Below are 27,175 nucleotides of genomic sequence, written 5' to 3'. Positions count from 1 at the left end.
TCTGTTGATGCTCTGACGTTCGGGAAAGTACAGTAAATAGTGCATAGCCTCAGTGAAGCGTGGATACCTACCAGACAGCAGAATGGCAATAAAACATTTGACCCCGTGACAGCGGGACACATTTTGAGTAACATTCTGCCCTTCCAAGCATTACCAGTGTATTATATGGACGGAGAAAGTTGAAATGCCCTGAAACTCGATCCCTAACTAGTGGTTTTGATGCCACCTCTGTGCTTGTTACATTCCTGTGAGCCATGTGTGAGCGCATCAGAAGGCAAACTGGAGGTTGCTCCGAATGCACTGTGTGAAAGAGAAAAATCAAATGAAATGCACATTGAACCACAGGGACAGAACAAAAGTAGACAAAGTGCAAAATATCTGTAATGAATGTTTCATTGTTAGAGTGCTGTGTTCTTCCTCCGGTAAAGTTCATGCTTTCCCAACAAGCGCACTCGTTCCAGCTCTTCTCAGCCAGCCTCACACTATAGAGTCTTTAATCTCAGAGCCTAGTCTGACTCGTGGCCGTGGGCATGTGGGGGAAATCTCCACATGGCTCTCTTTTAAGTTCAGAGGCCTCTTCTCTGACTCCGAGAAGCTCTTGGTGTTGTCGGGTGAAGAGCACTCGTGTGGCGGAGTGCTGCAAAGGTAGTTGTCATTGAGGGTCTGGTACCCTTTGTGATCTGACGCCGACGTCGTGACGGTGGTGCCGTTCAGCGGTAAGTTCTCGGCCGGTTTGCCCACCATCCTGGGCTTCTTCTGCTGCATGTTGGGGCACTCTCCCTCCTTGAGCATGGATTTCATGTGATCACGGTTCCTGTAGACCACAAACAGAGAGAAGACCACGACGGAGAAGCCCAGGAGGGCGCACACGACGATCAGCTCATTCCAGTAGGTCTTGGTGTTGATCTGCGGCGAGCGGGTTTCCCCCGGCAGAAAGATGACTTCCTCCTGGGAGAGCTGGGGCGTACGGGAACGCCCCGTCAGGGTAGTGCTCTCCTGCTTGGCTTCGCCCCTCACGCAGTAGTTTGCGAGCAGCTCCATGAAGCCCTCCTCCACCGACCAGCACTCGTAGGTTTCCTGCTTGCCGGCCTGAGCGACCACCACCAGCCCCCCCTCCGGGCTGGGGTAGTGGAAGTGGTCTGTGCCTTCGCTGAACTGCCACTTTCTCTCGGCCAAGTTGGAGCGCAGCTTGCACGGCAGTACTTTGAAAGTGTTGGCTGGGATAATGATCGCCTGGCATGAAGACGCTCCTGTGTGAAGGCGAAGCAGAGACAGATGTTGTTGGAACAAGATGCGCCTGTCTGAATAATAATTGACTCGACCCAGTGAGTTGACGGCTGTTAAGAGGAGTTCGCTTACGTGTCGGTGGAGGATTAGCAACCCGTGGGCTTGGCTTCCTGCATATAGCTGATGTGTTTGCTTCATCTACATCCTGCTGCTGGGCCCTGAAACATATACATAACACCATTAGGGTTTGCGTCTGCATCATCGAACGTTTGCATTTCGTAAAGAGTTTTGAGTGGAATATCGCACGGAGGGCCCTCGTACTTGCTTGCAGGAGCACTTCTGACGTCCACGCACTGGCCCTTGTTCCAGGCACAGTATGGGTCCCTGGAGAGGATGCACTCGCCGCAGCTCTGATAATTAGTGCAGTTGGCGACTGGCACCTCCACAAGTTCAGAGAGAGATGAGACGTAAAGCCGACCCTGGTGGAGAGAGGGCAAGCCAGGGGGCATTATACAAGTTCCTCCGAATGCTGTCTCTGTGTGAGTAGCGTATGCTGTCGCCCATGTCCACTCCTGACCTAACCGCTCTGTGAGGGTGGGTTTTGTCCAACCATTTTCAAAAAGTATTTATTTACAACGTACAGCAAGTATAACAGATCCAGGTCTTAAAAGCTGTTTGCAGAACCCGCTGAGGAAGAAAGCTACATGGAGTTAGCTCGTTGAACACATTCGCTTTGCGATGAAGCTGGAGGAATTTCTAAAAAAAACTAAAAACTTTACCAAACGGTTTTGGTTGTATTACCAGAAAGCGGTATAGTTAGGTATGACATGTTTGTTTCTGAGCACCGGTGTTTACCTTCTCAGTGTCCAGCTCAATGTGTTGGACCGGTTGGGAGTCACGGAAGATCACTATCTCCTCTATGATGTGCATCTTGTTTTTGATGTTAATGGCTTTATGAAGTCTCCCGTCATCTAGCAAACACACAAATTTAGTATGAATTAGATATTAAAGGACACATTTTATCATGATTTACAACCAGAAGCCCAACCCACAGTATGAATCATAAATACTGATTTAGTGTGTAACTCTCGTGTTTTTGCCACTGCCACCCCCGAATTTCCCCATTGTGGGACAATAAAGGAGTTTCTAATCTTCTTGTCTTTAATCACAGTGTTTTTCAAAGCATCAAGACAACTATAAAACATTCTCTGTTTTTAACAAACACTCTTGAAGCCACGGAAAACATACCATTCATGGATGATGATGTAGCGAGGGCCATTTAACAGTAAACGTTCTTGTCGTTTTAGACCAAAACTGTGTTCCCTTCTTCACAAAGATAAGCTTTCTAATGGGAACATGCTGAATAGATGCGAGGCTACTTATTGGAAACGCAGAAATAGGTGGATTGAGCAAACCTTCTCAAAAGATCCTGGTTTGTAGGAAAATTTTGTGAGATTGATTAAAAAAAAATAAACTGCATTATGAAACTATTGGTAACTTAGCTTCACAGACAGAAACAACCCCAGAGAAGGACTCAGCATGGTTTATGCCACAGCTGTAAGCAGTGGGCTCTATTGTATGCAGCGGGTCAAACGATCAAGGTGACTGCAGGTGCTGGTTGTGAGCAGGAAGAAAATGTGTTGTTTTATATGACTAATGTCTCCTTTTTCCACCAAGAATTTGCATCCACAGAAAACAATTTCAAGCAAATCAAAAACCGCTGTCAACAGACTCCCCCTTTCTTATTTATTAGTACCAATGAGCTGCAGCAGGTATTCATTATTTTCTTAGTTTCATGGCCTATATCAGTTCTACCACCATATGTGTTGCCTGGAGTGACCTTTTAGCAACATTTTGTTGTGAGAAAACCAACAAAGTTAGAAAGTTTGAGTAATGTGACAGTTAGTGTCCTTGACATTATGTTTTCGCCGTTGAATTACTGCATTGCTCTAAAATCATTCCGATCGAAAACATTGAAACATTATGTGCAGAACAGAGGGACTTTCATCTGCTTCCACTCACTGGCACCATGTTTTGATCAACAAAGCCTTCTAATATGAAATATGCTGGTGACGCAGCTGTTGGGAGGAATGACTTTGCCACTGCCTGTGCGCATCAGAGTAACATCAACGCTGTAACACAATTACATCGACCTCAATGCTGCAAGAGTTTCAGGTTTTTTAAATTACTGTTTTGGTCACAATGAGTGATCATTCCTCATTGTGGTCACCCAGCCTGCCACAGAGGGCTGTTAGCTGGGCACTTTTCTGTAACTACTTATTTATTGGGAGTCCATCTTGGAAAAATCTTTGAAGTTTGGCTCTTCATGCATTGAGTCATCACGTTCCAACAAGTTTCAGCTGTGTTTTCTGGTATGCTTTGTTCTTATTTCTTTTACATATTACATATTTTACATATTCTTCAACCTCTGTCAGAAATGTATCCAACAATCAGCAGCTATAAAAGCCTAAATGTGATACATGCTCTTCAAGCCTGACAATGTCATTAAGCATGAGCTCATTAGTGTTCCTGTGGGGGTTTTAAGGAAACATGGGAAGTGCCGTACCTGTTCCAATGAAAAGCACATTGTACACCTTTTTAGTTGTCTGGACTCGATGGACGACAATCTGCGTGTAGCGTACGTTGCGCTTCAGAAGGAGAGGTTGGCTGCGAATGACGCTGTCCATCAGGAAGTGGTCTTTGACGAAATTCAGCGCCTTGTCTGGCATGTGCAGCGAGGAGGAGACGCCCAACTCTCTGGCTGCATTTGTTATACACTGTGGAGGCAACAAAACAAGCAATCTTATTTACATATAGATTCTCTCCCCCTGGCTAAAAATACAAACAGTGGTTGGATAGAAGCTATTTGTCAGCTGATATCATTAATCACTGTGAGCCTAATATGCAGGCAGGATCATCTCTGTCTGGTAGCTGACAGGACTCGGTTGTGCGTTGGCATGAATGTGCGTGTTCAGGTTCTCCAGTAGAGGGCAGCAAACATGCACTCACAGCTCCAGGCCGAGGCTCCGGGACAGGATGATTGTAGGTGTACCACTGCTGGGTCTCTCTGTTGACCTCACGGTATCTTCCATTAAAAGCTTGTTCCACTTGGTCCATGGTGAAGGAACAGACTGCAGAGCTTCCTGACGCACCTTTATACCTTAAAGGACAAAAAAAAAAGTTTCTTTAAAAAACATGTCAGATGTGCAAAATATTAGAAATTCCTTTTAAGATCACCACAAGGTGTATAAGATTGTAGCAGGGAAATTCCAAACAAGTGTTTACACCATTCACAACTCATACACCAAAATCAAAATCAGACTACAAAAGTGCAGATATCTCTGTAGAGTTAGCTTTCTTTCGAGGAGTTTTAAGTGGTGCTGGTCTAAAGTTTTCTCAAAATCTGATTTACATATCATCCAGCCATTAGTTCATAATTTAATTGTTTATTTAATCTGAGTTGTATGATTTAATTATCTGTAATGTTGCCGTGTTTGTAACTGGTTTGTTGTTGTTTATTTTTTGGTTAAAACAGATCTCTCTTGTAAGCTAAATGAGACTTTGGATCTCAATGAGATAACCTATGTGTATATATATATATATATATATATATATATATATATATATATATATATATATATATTTGATATAATTTTATCTCTTCGACATACATTTGACTTTGGGTTGTTTACCTCTATCTGTAAGTGCCAAAATTATGTCTTTTATCTGTTTTAGTTCATGCACTTTAAACTTTAGATTATTTTTAGTCAAATTTTTTAAATCATTGCAACTAATTATGCAAATGTATTTATTTGAATTTGATTCATAATCTTATTTGTTTCATTATTTATTGCACAGTATTACTTTTATTAAATTTGTTCTTTTAGTTTAATATTTTTTATTATTATTGTCTTATTGGCTTTTTATTCTTCTGTGTTTCCTTTCAGACACATGGTCGAAAAAGGAAAAGGTAAGACTGAAATATTTAAATGTCTTTTATCCATTGTAATCTGTTTGGATGTATGGTTTTAACTGTTCTACACACTGCGTAGGTATTATTAAGCTTTGCTGATGAGGTGTTTAAAACATTTATCCTCACCACTGAGATGTGAAGACTCCGTAAAACACAGTATCCTTCCAGTCGTCGGGGCCCGGCGTGAGCACAAACATGTCTTGGATTATGTTGAAAGGAAAACCATCATCAGGCAGTGAGCACAGGAGCTGGGCCTTTAAGAAAGTGGTCCACTTCTTCTGCAGTACCCTCTCTCCTCCAATGTCGCCCTGCAAGCCAAGTGTTGAAGGTTAAGAGTCTTTTTGACTCAAGGCCAGTAGAGGGTGTAATAGCATCGGTTAAAGTCCCGGAAGACGGCCCATACAGTCATAATGTCACATGTACAGAATATTCAATAATCAATACTGTTGAAAATAATATTGTTTCTCATAGTTTGCATCCCAAAAACAGAGACGGAACGTGTTGGGCCTAAAGTTGGAGCTGATTAATAAAAAGGGGGGCTGGGGGAATGCACCTTTTATGGGCTCAATCAGCTTTGCCTCCCACAGAGATATACCCCAAGGCAGAACGCTTTTAGGTCATGAAAACAAGAAACTACATCATGGTAACAAGCATACATAAAACAAACTGGGGGGCCTCTGAAGAGGGCAAGTGCTTTTAAGTGAAAAAGAAAAAGAAACAATGCCCCTCAACAGCCCCTCGTCCCTGACACAGCCACTCTGATTGGGTGCCCTTGGCATAATCCTTTGAAGTGCTACGAGTGACACGGGACCTTGTTGACATACGGACTAATTTAGCTCCACATGCTGAGAGACAGCAGCGGAAATTGACATATTTGATGGCTATAAGACTCACGTTCCTCAAGGAGTTGGAGACGTGAGTGTGCCCATGCATCCAACACGAGGAAAGGGTGATGATCAGAGGATGAAAAAACAAAAAAAACACCTAAATGAGCTAAATGACCAAAAAACCTCAGTCAGGCATCCTTTACCAAAGTTAATCAGAGTATTGGAGCCTTTGTGGGGAAGAAATGACACATGACCAACACTAACCCGCTGAAGCGATGACTGTGGTTATTGTAGTAACCCGGGCAGATAATAGGGAACATACATATCGCCATCTTTCATAATTTAAAGCATCCGTGATCTTAAACTGACTACTGAATAATTGAAGCAGAATGCATTCCACTCATTAATCTTCTTGTAAAAGCATGGCTTGTTCAAAAGGCTGCTCGCGGACGCGGCGGCCAGCGACGGCAGCTTTCTGGGAGACCGAGCAAATTACGCAAACAGGAACCAGCTTTGCTTTGTTTGCTCCAGACAAAATGTTGTTTATCCTGCCGGGGGTTTGGACCCCGATGATGCAGAGCTAAAGCAGCAAACACCTGAACATGCATAATGACAGACATGCAGCCTCTGCAGAGATTTCCACCGGCTTCAGGGAGATAACAGAAGCAAAGAGCAGACTTTGGTATTTTATTTGAACCACTTGTAGCCTGTTATGCCAGCTTTTGTTGTTTGCCTTCTGGCTTACGTTCTACACATGAGCATTTTGTTCAACTTTGTGGGAATTCCCTTGTGGGTAATCTTTACCAGGAAGCTTTATCGTGCGCTCCTAATTTTGTGATTTCTGAGAAAACTACATGAGTCAGTGCTTACATGATTCTCGTCAGTGGAGCCCGTAAACTGAATGTTTGGAAAGCTTCGGTAAATAACTGGATCATGATCATTTAAATCTACGGTGCAATGTCTGATGGATATTCATGCCCAGAACTTTGTCTCACGTCACTTCAGGCTGTAAGCTTGAATTAGTCATGTTAAAAAATACAATTATTTACAGAGGATTGGTAGCTTTTGTTAGTCTATGTTGTTGTAAACAGACAAAAAGTCTTAGACTCATTTTCAATTTCATAATCCTTGAATGCTTTCTAAAGGATATTTCTTTTATCTTTCTGTTTCCATCACACATATGCATATTCCTCAGAATTAGGATGTATTTATCAACGACACTGAATTCATGTAATCAACAATTGATTTCAGTTTTATTCTAATTAGGAAATACCAATTTCCACATTAGTTACCTGAGTAAACTGAAACAACAAAGGTACTAACTCTGATTCAACAGATTACAACTACTGAGGAAAATGTTAAAGTTTAAAGAAATTAACAATTAAAATGTCAAAATGGTATCTGGGTTGGTTAAAGGCTCAATTTTTCTCAAAGGTTTTACTGCTTTCTTAGAAGTTCAAAAGAAATGGCTTCAAATACAGAGGTAACTGCAGGGGAAACAGTTTGGGAAAGAGAAAGAAGCTCAAAGTGTGCCTTCCTCAGTCCCTCTCTCGGGTGGACGTACTTCCTGCGTTGACTAGAGCCACGGTTCTCTCTGCCTGAAGGTCCCTCTTTAAAAGCCAAGCGGCGTTGCTTGTTTAGCTGCTGGGATGTTAGGGGGCAACTTTTAGAAAAAAAAAAAAAAACTTTGTAAAGGAAGTCACTGAACACTTCCTTTACCTCCTCAGTGGTCAGGAGGTGAAACAAAGACTTTAGCGGAACTTCACATGAAAGTCTACTAAATGCACCAAAAACGTTATCTATTGAGTCTGGGAAGCTCATCAGGCTTGGTTCTGACTCAGCTGGGAAAATACTCCTGAATGCTACTTCTCTAAGGCTTGTGCCTGAGTCTCTCCAGACAGCTGGCAGCGTCCAGCCACGCCACAAACGCCTGACCAGCCTATCAGATGAGGACTTCATGAAATTTGCAGCCAATCTAGGTTGCTAAGCCAATCCAAAACATATTCAATATGTAATTTGTCATTCTACGTTCTTAAAAAGGGACCTTCAACTAAAAAGGGTCACGTAGTCTGACTTTACCAATATCCACGCCAGTAGCTCACTCTAGTTGCATAAAATGGTTTTTCGATTAAATTATCGCACTCTGTTGGCATTCTTTATTTTATTTCTGCGTTTTAAGCCTTTGTTTTTTTCTCATTTGGTTACTAAATGAAGTGCTTTTGAGTATATTTACTATAATAAGACTATGTGATTAGAAGTACAATACTGCGCAGGCGCGCAATAAATAAACAAGGAGAAGCAATGGAGTCGAGCGAGTTAGTAACGTTCAGCGGTGGTGTGAAAAGAAAGAGGTAAAGTAACCCTAACCTTGCACATTGGGTTGGGTTTGACCGCCCTGAGCTGTCGTTTTACTGCAGGGCATATCAGGATGGTCTACTAGCTCTTACAGTAGCTGCATTAATTGTCGCCATCTTGCTTTCTGATAATTCTGTAGAACTGCCGGCAGATGGCACAACAACGTTTATGTCTACTGATTTGGTGCAAAGTTCTTTTCAGGCTCAAAAAGCATTAATTAAACATTTTTGTGTTTTCTTTTTATGGTCAAAATCAGTGTCTAGGCCCCTTTAAACTCTGTAAGAAACCAAGAAATGCAGTTTGTAAACACAACAGGATCTCCTGGTTGGACTTGGTTCGGATTCTAATGTAATTATACTACTGAGTGAAAGGACAGTTGACATAGGAGTTTTGACACACACTAATCATGGATTATTTGACATTTTTCTGAATTTCTAAGTTCTAAAATAAGACCATGTATACAGAAAACACAGTGACATATTAACAGACACTTTCTTTAAACAGCAGCGAAGGGTAATAAAAACATTAGAGAAGATGGAGGACACCATCTTCAGCTAGTCTAAATCTAAATCTATCGAATATAAATCTGTGAATTATACTTTCATGTAGGAAAAGATGTTGTTGTTTGTTTTGTTTTTTTGGATGAAGCGTCTAACCTTTAACCTGTGCTTGGTCCCCAAACACATTTGTCTGATCTGCTACAATAATATTAGTATTTAGGAAGCATGTAAATACTTGGTGTCTTTAAGGAATATTTTGTAAGGTCAGCATTCCACGAATGACAAACCCAAATACTACAACTGAAGCGGCTGTGTCTGTTTATTGAATCCCGGTCTGAAGACAAACATTTGTTCCTCAGGAATTTCGAAAAGGGATTTGGAAACAAAAACTCAAACGAAGCGGGCAGATGGAGGGGAAATGTTTTCCTACATCGCCACCCAGAAGGAGTGGGAGCTACACAAGATGTATTTAAGCTAAAAGCAGCTTTAAGAAGATGATAAATGTGCATCTAGGGGAGGAAGATTGAGCACAAATGCATATGAAGCAGACAAGCAAGCCCTGCCTCCATCCGGTTCGATATAATCCTAAAGTGACTGCGGGCCTGGATGTTGCTTAAGGATATAAAAGCTTCCTCACATGGAAATATCTGCCCTGTAGCATCACTCACCTTACACACGCGAGCGATGCGTGACACAATGGTGTTGTCAAAGAAATCAAACTCCTTCCCCGCTTCGCTGAAGAAGAAGTAAATCTTATCGTCATCGCCCACGAGGTTGCCCTTGGGCAGGCTCTCCTGTATGTAAGCTGAGCCGACAAAGGCCGGGTCTGAAAGGAAAGAAACAATACCGTCACACTGGGATCTGGGAACACTCATCCCCGCTGCTGAGTGAAATCCACATCCAGCAGGGACTGAAGATGGTTTTTACGTCGCACAACGGTGGCGCTGGCAAATCTAGCTCTGTTTCGAAGCTGAGTATTTATCCGTTGTGTGACAGAAATATTATTGCATAGAGAAATAATGAAAAACATTGCTTCGCGGCCACGTGACCGTACCTTGAAGCCAGTTGAGAGAGTTTTCTGTTTTTAGAGCAGTTCCTTGGCTCAGGCTCTTGTAGATGATGGGTTCATTTCCTTGGAAATTACTGACTGTGGCGGCGTAGAGCTCCCCATCTGCAGCGCAGGCAAGAAGACAAGAATGATTGCAATGTTTCTCCATAAGGAAAAAAAAAGTTTCTGCGTCACATAGTAATGAAATCCAGAGGCGACCCCAAAGTTTTTATTTTTTTTTATCCCAGCCTTCACCTGTTTTAGGCTGTTTCCCACTTTTAACAAAGTTTGGTTGTTTTCGACTGTTTGAGGGTAAATGCATCGTTTTTGATGCGCGTATTTGCAAAACCTGTAATTCTGTAAAAATAAGTTGGTTCTTTCCTTGAAAGCCTATACTTGTCTTCTCCCGACTGCTGGAAGACCGAAGTGCAAAACTGCTTCATGCAACTTGTAGGAGTTTTGATGTCCTTTCAAACGTTACAGGAAATCGTACAGGAAATAAGATATAGAACAATGGTTTCATTTAAATAAGTATTTAACTGAGTCATTCAAGAACATCCTCAAGCATTTTATATATAAAACATCTTTAATGTAAATGTGTTCAATTAGTTTTGATATTTATGTAGATTTTATGGGTCAGTGTTGTGTAGTTTTCTGCGGTTGGGTTTTAAGGCACACATTCTAGATCCTTTTGGTTGAGAAAAAAAGAGAACTACCTGACCATTAACGCCTACTTCATTAATTACATTACAGGGAAAGAAAACAGTAGTCCAGGTGACATTGCAAAAAAGAAAATGTGTGTGTTGTTACTGTAAAAGCATGCAATAAACAGTTAAATTGTGAAACTACTGAACTTCTTGGGTCAAGCTTTGAAGAGTAAAAGCTTACAGTTACCACAGTCTGAAATCAAATGCAACTAGACTTTTGCTCAGCTTTTGTGAATACATTTTGAAGCGGCCAAAACGTCCCCACAGGACCTGAGCAAAAGTCTGTGTGCCTTCGATTTAAGCCTGTTGTAGTTGCCATGACCCGGATGACCGAGAATCTGCACTGGGTGCAGTGTGACCCAGAGACATATGAAAGAATAGAATAGAATATTTTTTTTTTTTTTTAAAAACAAACCAAATGAGCTAAATACAGTTTAACTATAAACAACTAAAATAATATAAATGGTTTGGTGTATTTTCTGAGGTAAATTAAGATAGAATCAAGGTAAATTAAGCTTAAAAGCTGTTCATGCATACTGTGTTTCATATATTACTATTACTATACTAAAATAATTCATCACAATTAGTTGAGGCAAAGCTTTAGCATCACTATTATTTCATAAACCCAGTTCCCAAGTATACATGTATGGTTTTACAAGGCAACCAGTCATAATAAGTTGGACAGCTCGTCATGTGATTTCTGCTGGGTAACAAAACCGATGTGGACTTTTCCATTTGAGCAGACCTACCAGCCATGATGGCAGTAGACTTGTACTCTGGGTTGAAGGGGCAGCGGCTACGTCCGTCCTCTGTAACAATCTCAGAAGCATCGTTCACGACAAAAGAGAAGTCTGCAGTCCTCTGAGGGACAAATAGACACACACACACACACCAGATGTGATAAGGGGATTTGAAAGGCAGAGCTGTGAGTTGTCAGAAACCTCACTGTCAGGTTCTGCTTCAGAAAGGTGGTCAGTCTTTGGTCAAAGTTGAAGTGCAGGTCAGTCGTGTTTGTTTGTACTGGCTCGTTCTAAAAGGCACTAAAAGTTCTGAAGAACGGTACTAAAAACCAGATCGATTCTCATGTAATCTGATTACATGCATTAAATATCTTGATCCTCTCCCCATGGACATGCAAGCTAATAAAATAACACATGTATATTGTATTTGACTGGTCCGACTCGCTCAGATAGACTGCCGAGCGAGTGGAGAGGCAGGAAGAGGCATACATCAGATTGGAAATGCTCTTCCTCTAAAATCAAATAAAGGAATCCTATACAAAGTCCTGTATCTGGGAAATCACGGGGATATGAGGGAAAGCAAAGATTACGGTTGTCTCTAGATCTTAAAGAAATGCAGAGTCCTCGCTACAGAACAGACGTGAGGTCTTTAAAACGTTGGAAACTTACAATGTAGGCGCAGATTGGGCTGAAGGCGTACGTTCCACACACATACAGGTGAGTGCTGTTCATATGCAGTAAAATCTTTATGTAGTTGAAGCAGTCCCTCTGTATTAAAAGAAAGTAAGATTTTATTATATATTTTCCAGCAACATAACTGTACAGTAAATATCAACACAATACACAGGTGACGTTACATAACATTTTCCGACAGAGAAACAGAAAAATGTTCGAAATGTAAAATAAAGCCTGAATGTTCAGCCGTTGCACAGTTCTATGAACTACCCACTCTAAACAAGCTCCATTTCCCCTTGCTTAAGTGTTCCAGTGTCAAGGGTTCAAATCTCAAGTAGAAAAGGCTGACAAACGAGCAATAAAACAGCGTGTTTGAAAAGGAAGGGAAAAATCCATTGTTGTAAGATGGAAAGTTCCAAGATGGCAGGAAATGTCCGGGTATCTGTCCCGGCCTGGGCTCGTTTCCCAAATGTCACTCAGCAATAGTCGGAGCAAACCTGCGGTTCAGTAAATAACGTTTGAGCATTGTGAGTTCAGCTACGTGCACTTGGAACCAGCAGTGTACTCGCCTTTAGATCTTTGCCTTTGAAACTGCACTCATCTCTCTTCCTGTCTGGAGTTTCCCACGTGAGCTGAAGAGGAAGAGAAGAAGAACAAGATGATCCTCACACAATTGCTTTACCTTAATGAAGCATATCGAATTGGGTTTGCACTTTTTTTTTTTATAACGCTTAATCGTCGTTACTAAATGTAACTTTACATGAAAGAACTATACTCATATGTATACACTCCACATCGTATTGCAGTTTAACGTTGGCGGCACACAAACTCTTACACTGCGTTGTAGCTTCGCTGCGCTGATATCTGAGAGGTTGAGAGCAAACAGAATCTCCCGGGCGCCGACGTACAACATGTTGTCCTCGCTACTGAGCAGGAGGGAGGTGAAGTTGAAGACCCCATTGGCTGAGAAGCTCCTGGTTTTCCTTTCCTTTGCGTCTGGACAAAAACAGAGAGGTAGTAACAGTAAGTAATAGTAACTATGTTTTATTAAATCACCACACAGTAAAAACAACAGGCAAACTATCATTGTGATTGAGTTAATGCACTACTGCGATGCTTGAATTATCATGAAAAAAACAACCCCCCCCTCCCTCCCCGAGATAGTCCTCACACATTCAAACTGTTCAGAACAAGGCCTCACAGAGATTGTACTTCTTGCAGCAACTCAAGAAGTTCAACCTCATGGAATGTGGCATGCTGGGAGATAAGGGCAAGGATAATTCTTTGTACGGCTGTGTACTTGTTTTCGGCTGTCTCCAGAACACCATCTCTTTATGTTGCTTCATGTACTAGTAGAGGCGGCTAACGCCTTTATGTCCAGGTGGCAAAACGTTGGGTTTGCATTGAAGCCCATGTACAAGCTGTGCCGAATATCTGCAGGGGCGGTTCTAGATAGGGGCAAACAGGGGCCAGGGCCCCTGCAGAACTGTTCCTGGCCCCTGTTATGGCCCCTGTACTAAAGATATGATATTAAATTTCTTAGAATGATATATGCTGACAAAGATACCGTGACTGACTGGTCATTTGGATCAGTTGTATTTTTTATGTTTATGGTTTTACCCAATAATAAAATAACTAAATAATTAGAAAATAAATATAAAAAAAATTACTTTAATAAAAAAAATTAAGCTGTTTCACATTAAGCTCCAGCTGTATTGAGAAAAGATCAGGGGTCTGCAACCTGCAGTTCCAGAGCCACAATTGTCTCTTTGGCTTACTTAATATATTAAACGATGAAATGTTGACCTGTTTAGGTTTTTTTCCCCCAATCTTTTGTTCTGTGCCCCTGTGAAAAAACACTGGCCCCACCCTGGACCCCCTGCTAAATTTGGTCTAGAACCACCACTGAATATCTGCGTTACAACCGGGATCAGTAATGGAAGCTACCATTACGTTGGTCTGTGAAACAGTTGGTGACCAAGGAGACTGAACATGGACTGGTGGATAGACATTGCTGACCATGGAGTAAAAAGATCCAACATCCAGACAAAGAAATGTGGATTTCTCCACTAATGTAATTTTAGTATGCGTGAAATTTCAAATTACTTGTGAAAGATTGTTGTTACATCACTACAATTTAAAAAGAAAAAAAAGTGTTGGAAAGAAAGACTCACGTATCTCTTTCAGTTAAACACCATCAGTGCCTAAGTGGCTTTGATTCAACAAACAGACAAAGGTTAAATCATCAACTCCCTAAACCACTCCTGCTACTGATTTATCGGCCCATGTGTTCCTGAGATTCGCAAGCCAGCACTGCTGGCCCAGCTTGAACAACTTGCCTTAATTGCATGCCAACGCAAACAGAGCGGGGGAGCTGATGGAAAGTTGAAGTGACTGAACCTCTGCCCCTAACAATGTGACGGCTGAAGGAAAAATAACAGATCAAAGAGCTTTTTTTCAACTGAAGAAGATCTTTTAGAATGTTTACTCTCTAATGGGATTTTACTTGTAACGAGTCGTGTGGTTTGTTCAGTTTTTTGGCTCATTTTATCTAAGGGACCGAGCATTTAATATGGTGAAAAGAGGGGGCCGAACAAAACGCTTCACACCTAATATAGAGCTTTTTTTCATTGTAAAGTGGTGGCACTAGTTTTATTCAGTTTACATTTGATTCATAAATTAATAATACACACAAAAAACGCTCAGTGATGAATTCAGTTGAATTTTATCATTGTCAGCATCAGAGTACAGTAAACCCTAGGTGCTGCTGGCAGCAATTTAACTTCTGGCACTTTCCTGCATTTAACCAATTAATTCCAGGTACAGTCTTGAATTTTTTCTCACCCTGCAGTCTGTGTGTCCTAATTTAACCGCTCCTTAGTTCTACAGCAGGTTGAGAGACTTCCTCTCCCTCGGGAAAACAACATGTTAATAGGAGTCCATCGCCACGGCAACAGCGAGCCATATTGTAGTTAAATCTGTCTGTAAAACCACAAGAGGCTACGCTCCACGTACATGGACCCACTGGGGGCCTTTTGGTAACACTACAGGATAAATGAACGGCTGCTCAGTTACACTGTGCACCTTCTTTTGTTGCCTTCACCAGAGGACATTAGTTGGAAGTGATTTTTGAACGGAGAACATATACACTATATATATATATATATATATATATATATCAAGGTTAGTTTGTTTAAAAATTTTGTTAATTCATAGACATATTTTTTAGTGTTGTAATTTAATTCCAATACACAAATTAGCAATCTGGTGTGCATGTAAAAGTATCTGCTGTGCACAAGAAAGTTTAAGGTATGCACAGGACAATTTTTTTTTAATTAATGTCCCTTTTGGGGCTCCATAAAGTAAAACACATTATACATATTAATCACAAATAAACTGATGTTTCCTTTATTTATGTTAATAATGATGATTTTCTGACCATGGAGTAAAAAATGGTCAGAAAATCGGGAAAACACAACATTTAAGACTGTCATGCTACATCATACCAATGAAAAAAAAAATACATATTTGAAACAGAAATGTGGGCTTGATGAAAATAATGTTTAATGCCTGGTTAAAGGTTAAACATGCCAATAGCACAGTAAATAGGCTTTTGGCTTTGGTGCCTTAACCCAAGAATATATTAACATTTACATGCAAAGTAAGGTAATGGTTTCTTTTATAAATCTCAAGGCAAAGAGCGGCTCTGATCCTCCTGAATCAACAAGACTGCGGTTTATGTCACAAATTCTGTCACTTTGAGTCGTAAACTCACCATGGAATATAAACTATTGTAAAGGGAGCCTCAACTTTCTTAACACAAGCAGCAGTAAAGAGCAGAAGCATCGCTTTGAAGTAACTCATTTGTCAAGCACTGAGCAGACAGGTTTTCCTTCTAATGAGCCAAGATAACGAGTGGATTGAACTTGTCCGCCTCTTCTCAAAGCAGAGAATCTCACACTAAATGTTAGACAGTTTGAGCTTTTTTTTTCCTGGAACCATTTTTGCTCAACACAATGTTCAGAGACGAAGGGAAACAGTCGAATTAAACGGTAACACTTAGGAGCGTAAGGACAGCTTGTATCTGTGGTAGAGACCCAGCCTAGGCAGTGGCATACATCAGGTCCTTACTGAAGAGGTGCAACAATATTGTGTTACAGCATTATGTCTATGTTGTTAATCTTGTTCTTTTTTTTAAGAGCAAAATACCTTACAAGGAAATGTATCTTTCACTTCAGATATTTGTTTTACGTTAAACAAAAACCAGCATACTTTTAACAGTAAAGAATATTCTACATTTACACAAACTAAGTAAGGTTCCCAATGTTTTGCGATATTTTTTAAGACAAATTCTTTCCTATGGCGTGCAAACTCCTCAACAAGATTCCTTGTTTTGTTTGAAGATATCACAGATTTGTTTTTTTTTTTTTGTTTTTATCTTACTGGCAAGTCAAATACATGAGGGAATAGTTTTCTTTTGCTGAGACACTGAAAGTTTATCTATGAAGATAAAACGACAACAGCGGCCTCCTCTTTGGAAACAGTCGCCTTGTTGTTCCGCTCTCTGTACGGGTCAAGCTTTCTGAAACAGTTTCTGCTCACATAGGCAGCTTGTTACCAGCAGTTGATCAAAAATAAGCTAATTTAGAAGAGATGTGAGCATTGTACAAATTTCTGCTGTGAGCATCTCAAAGTTTAACTGAGAGGTGATTATGGAATTAGGAAATTATTGTTTTCATCAGAAATACACTGATTGTAGCTTTGTGGCTAATGTGTGATCGCTGGTTTCTGCAAAGCGGTTACTTGCCGATACTTATTGTCATTCTCCCTTCAATTAACAGCAATCTTTAATATCTCTTTTTGCTCTCGAATTATTTAAAAAATTTCAGGTGATGTCACATTCTGTGCGAGAAAGAACCGAAAAAGTGGTTTTCATAATTTGAAACACAGGAAAAACAATTACAGAGGTGACACTTTTCATTTTCTTCAGCATCTCATATTCACGGTCAGCACATTTACCTTTTACTCACAGGTACTGAATACAGCTACCTTCAAGTATTCTTCCCTCAATAACAACCTACACGATGAAGAGTGTTGTGACCAGCATTCATTGATTGGGCAAAATTATCAGGTTTCTGATTGGTCAACCAACCTAAAAAACAAAAAACTCCAATTCCGCTCATGAGCAGTTAACATAGTCATAAAAACAAACAAAGGATCTCACTGTCTTTTAACATTTGTGATATACAGATGGTAGCAAAAAGCAGAGAGTGGACAGACAGATGCCCTGCTATCCAGCTGCAGCTGAATAAATGACACCAAAATGTCGGCAGCAGGCAGAGCTGGAGGCTTTACGTCTCATAATGTCACTGATAGCAGACCTCTTATTCTGGACTTTGTAAGAGCAGCTTTGTGTGATTATAGCACTTCATCCGTGACCCTTCCCACAAAGCCGTGAACTGCACACTCAGTAGTTCAACCCCTGGCAGCTGTAAGCAATAGAGGATCATAGCCACCATTATATAATTAAAAGTCATTTCTGCAAATGACACCACTAAACTCACCGAAAGCTATCTCAGACCATCTTGATAATCTTTTTAGACAACAAGATTTTTTAGAAAGTTTATTGCGGATGCAACATCCTGTAATATTGGGTCAGCTTACACAAACATGGAGGATATGTTGAAAGTGTGGAACATCCTCCCTGAAAGGAATGTAGAGTAATCTGTCTTTTACTGACAGAGATCTAAGTGCTTTCTTTTTTAGAGTCAGAACTGTGCCAGGGTAAATGGTGCTTTTTGTTACAGTTCGTTCTGTATTGGCTCTTTTACAGGTGGATTCAGACAAGCATTATCACAAAACAAAACACATTTTATCTGAGTTGGAGATCCCCAGTAATATCTATTGGAAATTATCCTGATCACTCATTTCACCTCTGTTTAGATGTAAGGGTGCTCTTACAAACTAAAACTACAAAAGGAGAATAAACAGATAAAAAGACAACTACATTTAAAAGGAAACACATTATAATATTTGTAGTAGTGAAAGGCAGGCATCACATAAAAGAAACGTTACAAAGCTGTTTAAAAGCAAATGCATATTAGGCATGACAAAATCAACAAATGAAGCAATCAGCCAACAGTTTCTGTACTTTTCATGTTTTCATGGAGTATATTACAGAGCTGAGGAGCTAAGGCAATTTGTGGCTCCCTTGTTTAGTTCTGTCTTTTGAACTGCAAGTAAACCCATTATAACCTGATTGGACTAGATGGTTCATCCCAAAATAAGCAGCTCTGAAGAGTATTTAGCATTTAAAAAAAAAAGTTTAGTAAAAAGAGAATGGAAATACTTTCTTGAATGGGATGTTGATTTTTAGTCGAAAATTATGTTAAAAAAGAAAGTTAAAAGATCACATAGTTAACCTATGACAAGATACGTTTACCTAAAACATATTTCTTTTAGTGTCAGTATGTTGTGGAAATTCAATGCAATTTTTATTATAGCTTTGTTTAAATACATTAGTTCATCCTTTATCTTTCTTAGCCAAAGTTATAAAAGCTACCGTGGAAGATCCAAAAAGCCACTCACAGCTAGATGATTACTGATCCTTAACCTTTAAACCAACATTTTTGGGAAAAACAAAAACGTTACTTCTTTTTTTTCTGTCTTTGAGTTGAAGGCAGTTTGAATCCAACATGGACACACTGACTCAGCGACTTTACGTGCCTGTGGTCAAGTAGTGATGCAGACATACAAACTTCTGTGCCATCAGCATACATATGGTAAGAGATATTGTAGTACTGCATAATATGGGATGGAGGGAGCATGTAGATATTAAAACTAACTCGGCCTGAGAAAGCCTCCAGAAACTCTATCTCTATTTAGAAAAACAAAATTATTATCATTATTATTATTATTATTATTATTATTATTATTATTATTATTATTATTATTATTATTATTATTATTATTAAGGGAAACCAGCCCAATTTCCAGGCTGCTTAGCATAAACCTGACCTATGTTTCAGTGATGAAGGGAGACCGAGGTAATGCTTGTAAATATTTGGTCTCATTAAGCAGTATTCATTACAGACATACCTAAAAATGAATGTATATGACTGTGGAAACTGACAGCTTGCATTCAGAATAGGTCTTCATTGAATAGAGAACGCTGAGCCCATAAAGGAGTGACCACAGAGACAGCATACCTCAACGGGGTCAACATATAGCGTTGCCGAATTGTCTTGTAAGATACAAAGCAGCCACAGTGGAGCCCTAACTGGATTATCCCAAGTATTTTAAAAGATTGCTGTTAAAAGCTCGTCTTGAATAGATAATTGTGTGGGAGAGTGGACGAGGGAAGTTAAATGACAGAGACTGAAGCATCTGGAGTGCATTACAACAACAAGCCGAGAGGGTGAGTTCACCAGAGGTTCCTCTGGGCGAGCAGCGAGCCTGCTGTTTGTGTTGGTAAACTGTGGGGCTGATTTCTGTTAGTGAGATATCGGCCCTAGGGCACCATCGCGCCAACAAGCTATTTGCAAATTTTTAATAATGTCATGTTGTTAGCTCCGCAAATAACTGCAACTGTGATGGAACGTGAGGGGGGGAGGGAGGATAAAAACGTGTCTTACATATTCACACAGTGGGGATTAACAATATAAGCTTTAGTGGGGCAATTTACAACACCACAGTGTGACATTGCAGGATTCCAGTTAATCTGGAAAACATAAACAACGCTTTGCTCTGGTAATTTTTCGAAAAGGAACGCACGTTCAGGAGAAGTGTTTTCTCCTCAAAAAATGTTACAGAGGCAGTTCTTTCTCATTCGGGGAAACAACACATGCTGAATTAACCGTAATAATGCTAAGCAAGTGCCGGTTCACTGGGAACTTACCATGACCTGCTCCTCTGGTGCCGGAGCATTACAAACAGAGGGGGCCGTACAGGAGGTCCTGACCTGTTTCTAACTGCTACACAGCACTGAGAGACCGGACTATTTGTTCTGAGCAATTACACTCGCTGAGCACAAAAAGCACCTTGTATGCAAAGAAGCTCTGCATAGGTCAGTAGGTGCAGGGTTAAATGAACACTATGGATACTGTGGCATTAATGGACAAGCAGATTTGTACCAAGGAAACTAAAACTTATTGTATGTATTACAAAATGTTATCATTGCTTTCTTCCTCACTTAAGGATCAAAAGGTATTACAGATGTGTCCTTAATGATACTTGCAAGTCAGAAATGGAAAGAACCCTATTAAATACCATTTACAATCACTGGCCACGTTCTTAGGTCCACCTGTCCAATAGATTCATTCAAAAACAAATCATATGTCATTTAGACATCTAGATGTGACGAACCTCAGGTCAAAATGAAAAAGACAGGCTTAGATTCTAGATCAGCTGGTCTGAGTATTTCAAAAACCGCAGATCTACGGGGGTTTTCACACACTATCCCTCTGATCTACAGAGAATGGCATGGACAACAGAAAACATCCAGCGAGAAGCAGTTGTCTGAACCGAAGAGATGATAAAAAGGCAACAGTAGCTCAAATAGCCACTAGCTACAACTATGCAGAACACTTTCTCTGAACAAGGCCACAGCAGCAGGAGGGTGCCACTCCTGCCAGCTAACAACAGGAAGCTGAGGCTACAACTCGCACAGGCTCAGATTGGACAATAATAGTTTGGAAAAGTGTCACCTGGTCCTATGAGTCTTGATTTTTCTTGCACAATTTAGATGGCTGAGTCAGAATCTGGTGTAAACAGCATCAAAGCACTGATTTCCCCGTGCCTTTTATCAAAGGTTCAGGCTGCTGGTGGGGATGTGATGATGTAGGAGCATTGCTTGAACTAGAGCTGCACAAAACAGCTTGGATGCAATATTCGGAAGGGAGAAGAGAATTTCAGATGGCACGCACTTAAAACTCTGCTGCTCCTAGTGTCATATCGTGACTCCATGATTTCGCTTTCATCGTCCTGCATGCCTACAACTATTATAGATCAAGATCGGAAAGCTCTGGTAAAATAAGCTAATTGTGACAATATGACGATGACAAAAACTGAGGGGAGAAAGGCAAATGTGGGTTGACCCCTTTATGCCTGTATTTATATGCAATTGCACAAAAAGTATGTCATTTGAACATTATACCTAATATTAGTTAAAATGCCAGAAAAAAAAAAAAAACATTCAGGCAAGTGTGAAGGCATTAGAGTTAAGCCAGCATTAACATTAAGAATGATGGTTTTAGGAGTTTGCAAGAGAATGCTAGAGATCATCAATAATTTGCTTTAGTACTCATTGCTTTGAAGCTTCTTTCCCCAAATGAGTGATGTGCCCTGACAGGTCAGCTCATTGGATCAAAAAAATAAACTGCAGACTGCGGCTGACTTGTCATCTGAACTTTACAATTATAGTCGCTATGGATGTTTTAGATAAACAAAACTAGAAATCAAACACGCTAATACTTATTTAAAACAAAACCTATTTAGTGTAATGTTCAGTAGAGCAAAATAATCACTTTTAATCTCAGATGGTCTTCTTGATAATACCTATACATTCTTAAATTCCTACTTGTTATTTTGCTTTGACAAACTGTATTGGGTCAAGTGAATAATTTCTCCATGGTAAAAAGAAATATGTAGTTGCATCTTTAGCACAGACTCACTAACAGTCCTGAATTTACGCTCAAATATCCCACCTCAAATAACTAACGGCATTATAAGGCTGTAATATCACTTGACAATGCTGCCATTTCAAATTACTGCAGACTGTCTGATTTAACTAATTTGAAGACAGCAGCACTGAATAATTTAAATTGCGTTACAACTAGCGTGGCTGCAGGCATAGCCCCTAGTCCAACATTTTTACAAAAAGCAGTCATTTAGGTTTTTTTTGTTTGTTTGTTTTTTTTTTTTTTTTACAGAAGGATCAACAGGGAAAAAATATGGGGATAAAAGGTTTTTAGGTGTGCCTATAAAAAATTCTTCCAACACACAAATACCATCAGCATGGTCTGCATTAAAGCCTGGAACCAAAGCAGAGAGAAAGACAGATGTGGGCTTTACTCCATGAACCCATGATCCACGCTGATAGGCGCATAATGAGAACCAGACAAGTGTTCACACCATAACACACACAAATCTCTATTCATTATTCATGGAGGATTACCCTCTTCATTAACGCAGAGACGGGGACCAGGGGGAACCAGAGGGACCCAGAGAGAAGTGAAGGGGACATAAGTAAAAGAAGATGTTACCAGAGAAGATCAGCCAGCCAGCTCTCTGGCATGTAAGCTGTCCAGCTGACAGGCATGCAATAGGACGCCATGCACCGGAAGCTGCGACGAGGCCGTGCAAGTTTCTGCTGTATAAAGTTCAAGTCTCCAAGGCTTGTGGCTCTGAGTTCTGCTTTGATACTGTATATACAATGTGACAAACCCTTTCTGCAGGGAGGATGGAAAATGTCAGCGTAGCAGAACTGACGTTGCCACAGCAAGGCGGCGTCTAGCACAGGGCTCCGCTGACCTTCATTCACTGGCTGAAACTCAGGATTTGCCTTACTACGCAATCTAAATCCATCCAAACATCAACATGGGATGTTTTTCAAGTGGGTCTTTGCAGTCGGCGCTCTTATCCATTTGGAATTGTGAGGAATTTGCCGTTAAAGCTGAATAATTTTATCGCACAGGCTGGTTCAGGACCCCGAAAACCTTCATGTAAACCGGCAAGATGGAAAAAAGAAAGCAACCTACTTTGACTGGCATCAGTAATGCTGAATGCATGCCTTAGTTTATACACTGACAACTTGAGGCATGTGAGTCATGCATGTTTTATGGTGTTGTTTAACTCTGGCTGCACGCCCTAAAAGCAAATCTTTGCAGCAGAACAGAGGAGTGCATAAAGCATCTTTTCACAAAGTGATTGATGATGTGCGTTGTTGTGAAACACTCAGCCAGCGCTGCTCCATGGGCTCTGCAGAGACTGGGGAGGCGAGAGAGATTATGTGTTCAGGTAAAAAGTCCAACATGGGGAGAAGGTGCAAGCTCGGGCAGGCCGCCCAGCTCACCTCTCTGAAAGCATACACGACTAAAAGTAGTCCAGAGCTGAAAAGGGGAATCATGCGACCATAAAAGATCTCTCAACGAGATCCTTCCACACAATTCTTCCTGACATACTGTAACGAAGCCGGACTATGAGTCACTCACCACAGTTCAAACACCGAAAACCTCCACGGATTCTTCAGTCAATCATTGTGTTTAATTGCCATGGAGATAATACGGCGCAGTTTTTGTTTAAATCCCACTCAAGTGCATCACAACAATAATTGGATCAATGTTTATGAATTTACCACATGGTCTTTCAGTATACTCATGAATCACCGTGCGACGGGTGTTTTCACCTACACTGTGTTTTATCAGTGAAATGTGACAGGAACGATTCAAATGTTTCAACGCTCTGTGTTATTTTTGCAAGCGCAGGCATGAAAAGATACGTTATTTTATGAAAGCAGTAACTTTCAGGGAGAATCTGTTGAGTGACTTACAATAACAGGTCTTTAAATTTTGTAAATCTGTTTGCCTCGCCGGAAATCAGCAGAGCCTCACTGAAAAAGCACTCGCATGCAATATATTTGCATAATATTTACGTCAAAGGATGCAAAGGAAACACCTTGATATTTTTTTTTCTAGTTTCCAGATGTCACGCAATTTGAAATGGGAATTGAATTATCAGTGATGCAGGCGGTGAAATTGCGGAGAAGAAGAAAACTGAAAACATTTGACTTTGACCCCAACACACTCCCAGATGTTTTAGCTATGGTAAGTATGAAAGTGTTATTTTCTCTCTCTCTCTCTCTCTTTTTTTTGGACTGCCTATTGACAGTAGGCCATGTGTTGCAGTTTATGCAAAACTATCTGCCTCATCTGGAGCCTCGAGCGTCTGCAGAGCTCAAAGTTCTGCAGTATTATGGTTGTAAAATACGCTGCCTTGCAAAAGCATCTGTACTTTGTTTATTTTGTTCTAATTTTGTCGTCTTACAAGCACAAACTTCACTGTATTTAATCAGGGTTTAGGTGTGACACAACACAAAGTAGGGTATATAATTGTTAAGTGCACATTAAAAGAGGTTTGCAAAATGTTTTACAGACAACAATCTGGAAAGCATTGTGCTCATTTGTATTCATCGCCCTTTCTTAATGCACCTAAATTAACTTCAGGGCAATTATGCAAATAACTGCCTTCAGATGTACCCTATTTGGTAGGTAGAGCCAACCTGTGTGTCATTTAATGGACAGTAGGAAGAGCTACAAACCTACTAATTAATAAACAAAAATGTGTAAAAATGTAAATAGGAAGAGGAGTTGCAGGGATCCATAACTCAGGTGGGAGAACCTGTTAATAAATTATTTGTTGTGTACTTTACAAATATGATCTACATAATAGTGGCAAGAAGAAACATATTGTTGAAATAAAGTCATAACAAGCTATTTACCACAAGCCATGTAGCGGGTACAGCAAACTTGTGGAAATGGGTGTTCAGGATTTTGTGGACTGCTTGCAAAATGCTGCGTGTGAAAGAAAACTAACACTGCACATCACTCTGAACTCACCAATCCCCTCTTAAAATATCAATCAATCACTCAGTCAATCAATCAATCAAACATTAAACAAATTTGTTTATAGAACTCATTTTATACTAGAACATGAAGTGTATCTCACTTTAAAGGTTTTATTACATTAAGTGTAATACAACCTTGCGTGGATTCTCTTTGGAGTACCTGGAGAGAGCTCACACCTGGACAGGGAGAACATGCAAACTGCATGCAGAAAGACCCCAGGTTTGAACCCAGTACATTTTTGCTGCAAGGCAACATTGGTACCAATGACTAGAGTATAGATTTCCTACCCAAGGCCGACCTGAAATAAAGTTGTACCTCGATGTCACGCAGAACGATGAGGGGCTGCTTGGGTTGGCCTCTAAGATATATTTTTTCTCTCTCTCTTATGGTAGGCTATATAACCTTTGTCTATTTAGTTGTAGTGGATGCAAAATGTGGTTACACTTTCTCTAAAATAGAGGAATAGTAACTTTTGTTGTTGTCTAGGCTTGTGAAAAGAGAGAAGGTTGGGTACAGCAGGTAATTAGGCACGAGCAGAGCATGCAGTGCGCATGTGCACATGGCCACATCTGGTGTTCTGATCAATTTCTCTCATCCACATCACACTCTATTTGACCATCCTGCAGCTGCGGGAACAGGGAAAGATAGCAGATCTGAGTCTGCTCTGCTACACCCTGCACGTGACCTGCATGACACGCACATCTGGACTAGACCTAGCCTGGCCAGCCCGACTGACTTACGCCATAACCATGGCATGTCAGTCTGCAAAGCCACTGGTAGAGCCCGATGTCAAAGGCGGGACTAACTGGGTCAGGGGAAACAGGATAGAGCCAATCAGATAACTACCAATAGGATGCAAACTGCAAACAACACGCTCTTTGAGCAGCCAGTTGTTGGGGCTTTAAAGATATATCTAGGTATATTTAGGATTAAGGGCACCTTTAAAACATCGCTCCATTGCAGCCACCATCTTGGCTGTTATGGTTACAGAAAAGCGCTGCTGCATTATGGGTAAAGAGTGATGGATCATAAGCTCCCGCCTCCCACCCTGTGATTGGGCCGGTAAATTTTATGCAGGAGAGTCTAAGCCTGCCCGGACTGACAAGCTTTGTATTGAATATACCTGGTGTAAGTCAGTCTGGCTGGCCAGGTTAGGCCAGACCTGCTTTGGATCAGTACCCGCTGAGAAGTGCACGGTGCTGACTGAGTGCGGTTTAACTTAAAGCTCCATGCATGTGCGGTGGTGATCAGCAATACCTTAAATAAAATATTTATTCACGTCGGGTTTTCTTCACATTTCAAGTATGTTGGGGGCTTCGGTCGGCCTTTGTGCCCATGGGCTCGGATCAGGTCAGGCGGGATTCACTGGGCCTAATCCATACTCCACCAATAGCCCCATTGTGCAGCCCACAAATAATGCTAATATTGAAAATAAAATTATGAAGAATTAAAAGAGAGCGCTAAATCGATCAATTATTGAAGATGGGAACTCTGAAGGCCTGGGAACATGGTGCTGGCAGCAGCATGCTATGGCAATGCTTCCCTGTAGCAGAGACAGGCAAACTTCTTATATAGTTTACATACCATCATACCTAATGTTAATGCTGGCTTAACTCTAATGCCTTCACACATGTCTTAATTTTGTTTTATTTTCTGGTTTTATTTTCTGGCAAGTTTATAGGAAGATGAATGGAACTAAATACATTATTATCCCAGAAGAGGAATGTATTTATAAACACATAATTCAGAAACTATGCATCTTTTTTCCTCCGGTTCACAGTCATGCTCAGTGTTGGTCTAACCAATAATTTTCAAATCAAACACAGGATGCGTGTGCTTCTAATGTGTCAAAAATGTGAAAGAAAATGTTTAAAAGGTATGATAACTGTTGCAAGGTTATCTGCTGACACCTAATCCTAAAAATCTGTGAAGCAAACATCCCACATGAGCTCATAAAAAAAAAAAAAAACCACACAAGAGTAGGAAATGTCATGGTTATTTAAAGAAGAGACTTACTGTAGGGAAAGCTGAGGCGCGGAGTGACATCATTTTCTGTGACAGCCATGTGAAGGAAACCAACAAGTAGGACAGTGTAGGCTGGGAGACACAGCCAAGCCATACTCATCGTCCACATGCCACCTCAGGTCCACCAGCCAACTTGCACTATTTGTCTCTTTTAGGTTTTGGGGGAATTCATGAAGAGTGTCTGTTTCTGTGTATCTCCCTTCACTCTCTCTCTCTCTCTCTCTCTCTCTCTCTCTCTCTCTCTCTCTCTCCTCCTCCTGCAGCTCCAGGCGCTTCAGATGGAAATCCAGAGAAATGTTGGGAAGAGAGGACACTCCTTGTTGTTTGAAAGGACTATGAGTGACCTAAGAGTTTGAGGGAAAGCCAGGCTCTTCCATGCACACGCCAAACAGCAGGGGCTCAGCAGATACCTTTGAAGAAAAAAGACATTATATATTAGTTTTCTCAGCAACATTTGATGTCATTTCTGGTCTAC

General features: G+C 40.7%; 1 protein-coding gene across 1 annotated transcript; it reads right to left on the bottom strand.

Annotated features, from left to right (window-relative positions):
* Positions 1–368: 368 nt before the first annotated feature.
* Positions 369–26,965, bottom strand: sema4ba (sema domain, immunoglobulin domain (Ig), transmembrane domain (TM) and short cytoplasmic domain, (semaphorin) 4Ba). The gene is made up of 14 exons (XM_021320958.2): positions 26,692–26,965; positions 12,888–13,048; positions 12,622–12,684; positions 12,047–12,145; positions 11,387–11,498; positions 9,937–10,053; positions 9,551–9,708; positions 5,327–5,508; positions 4,237–4,387; positions 3,794–4,004; positions 2,083–2,198; positions 1,549–1,706; positions 1,360–1,445; positions 369–1,250 (listed from the first exon to the last, which is right to left on the bottom strand). The coding sequence occupies exons 1-14, from the start codon at positions 26,807–26,809 to the stop codon at positions 478–480; spliced, it is 2,505 nt and encodes an 834-aa protein (XP_021176633.2). The 5' UTR covers positions 26,810–26,965; the 3' UTR covers positions 369–477.
* Positions 26,966–27,175: the final 210 nt, after the last annotated feature.

This window comes from Fundulus heteroclitus, chromosome 2 (assembly GCF_011125445.2).
Source record: "Fundulus heteroclitus isolate FHET01 chromosome 2, MU-UCD_Fhet_4.1, whole genome shotgun sequence".
NCBI classification, from domain to species: Eukaryota; Metazoa; Chordata; class Actinopteri; order Cyprinodontiformes; family Fundulidae; genus Fundulus; species Fundulus heteroclitus.
Note: the sequence above shows the minus strand (reverse complement) of the source record. Positions and strands in the feature narration are given on the sequence as shown.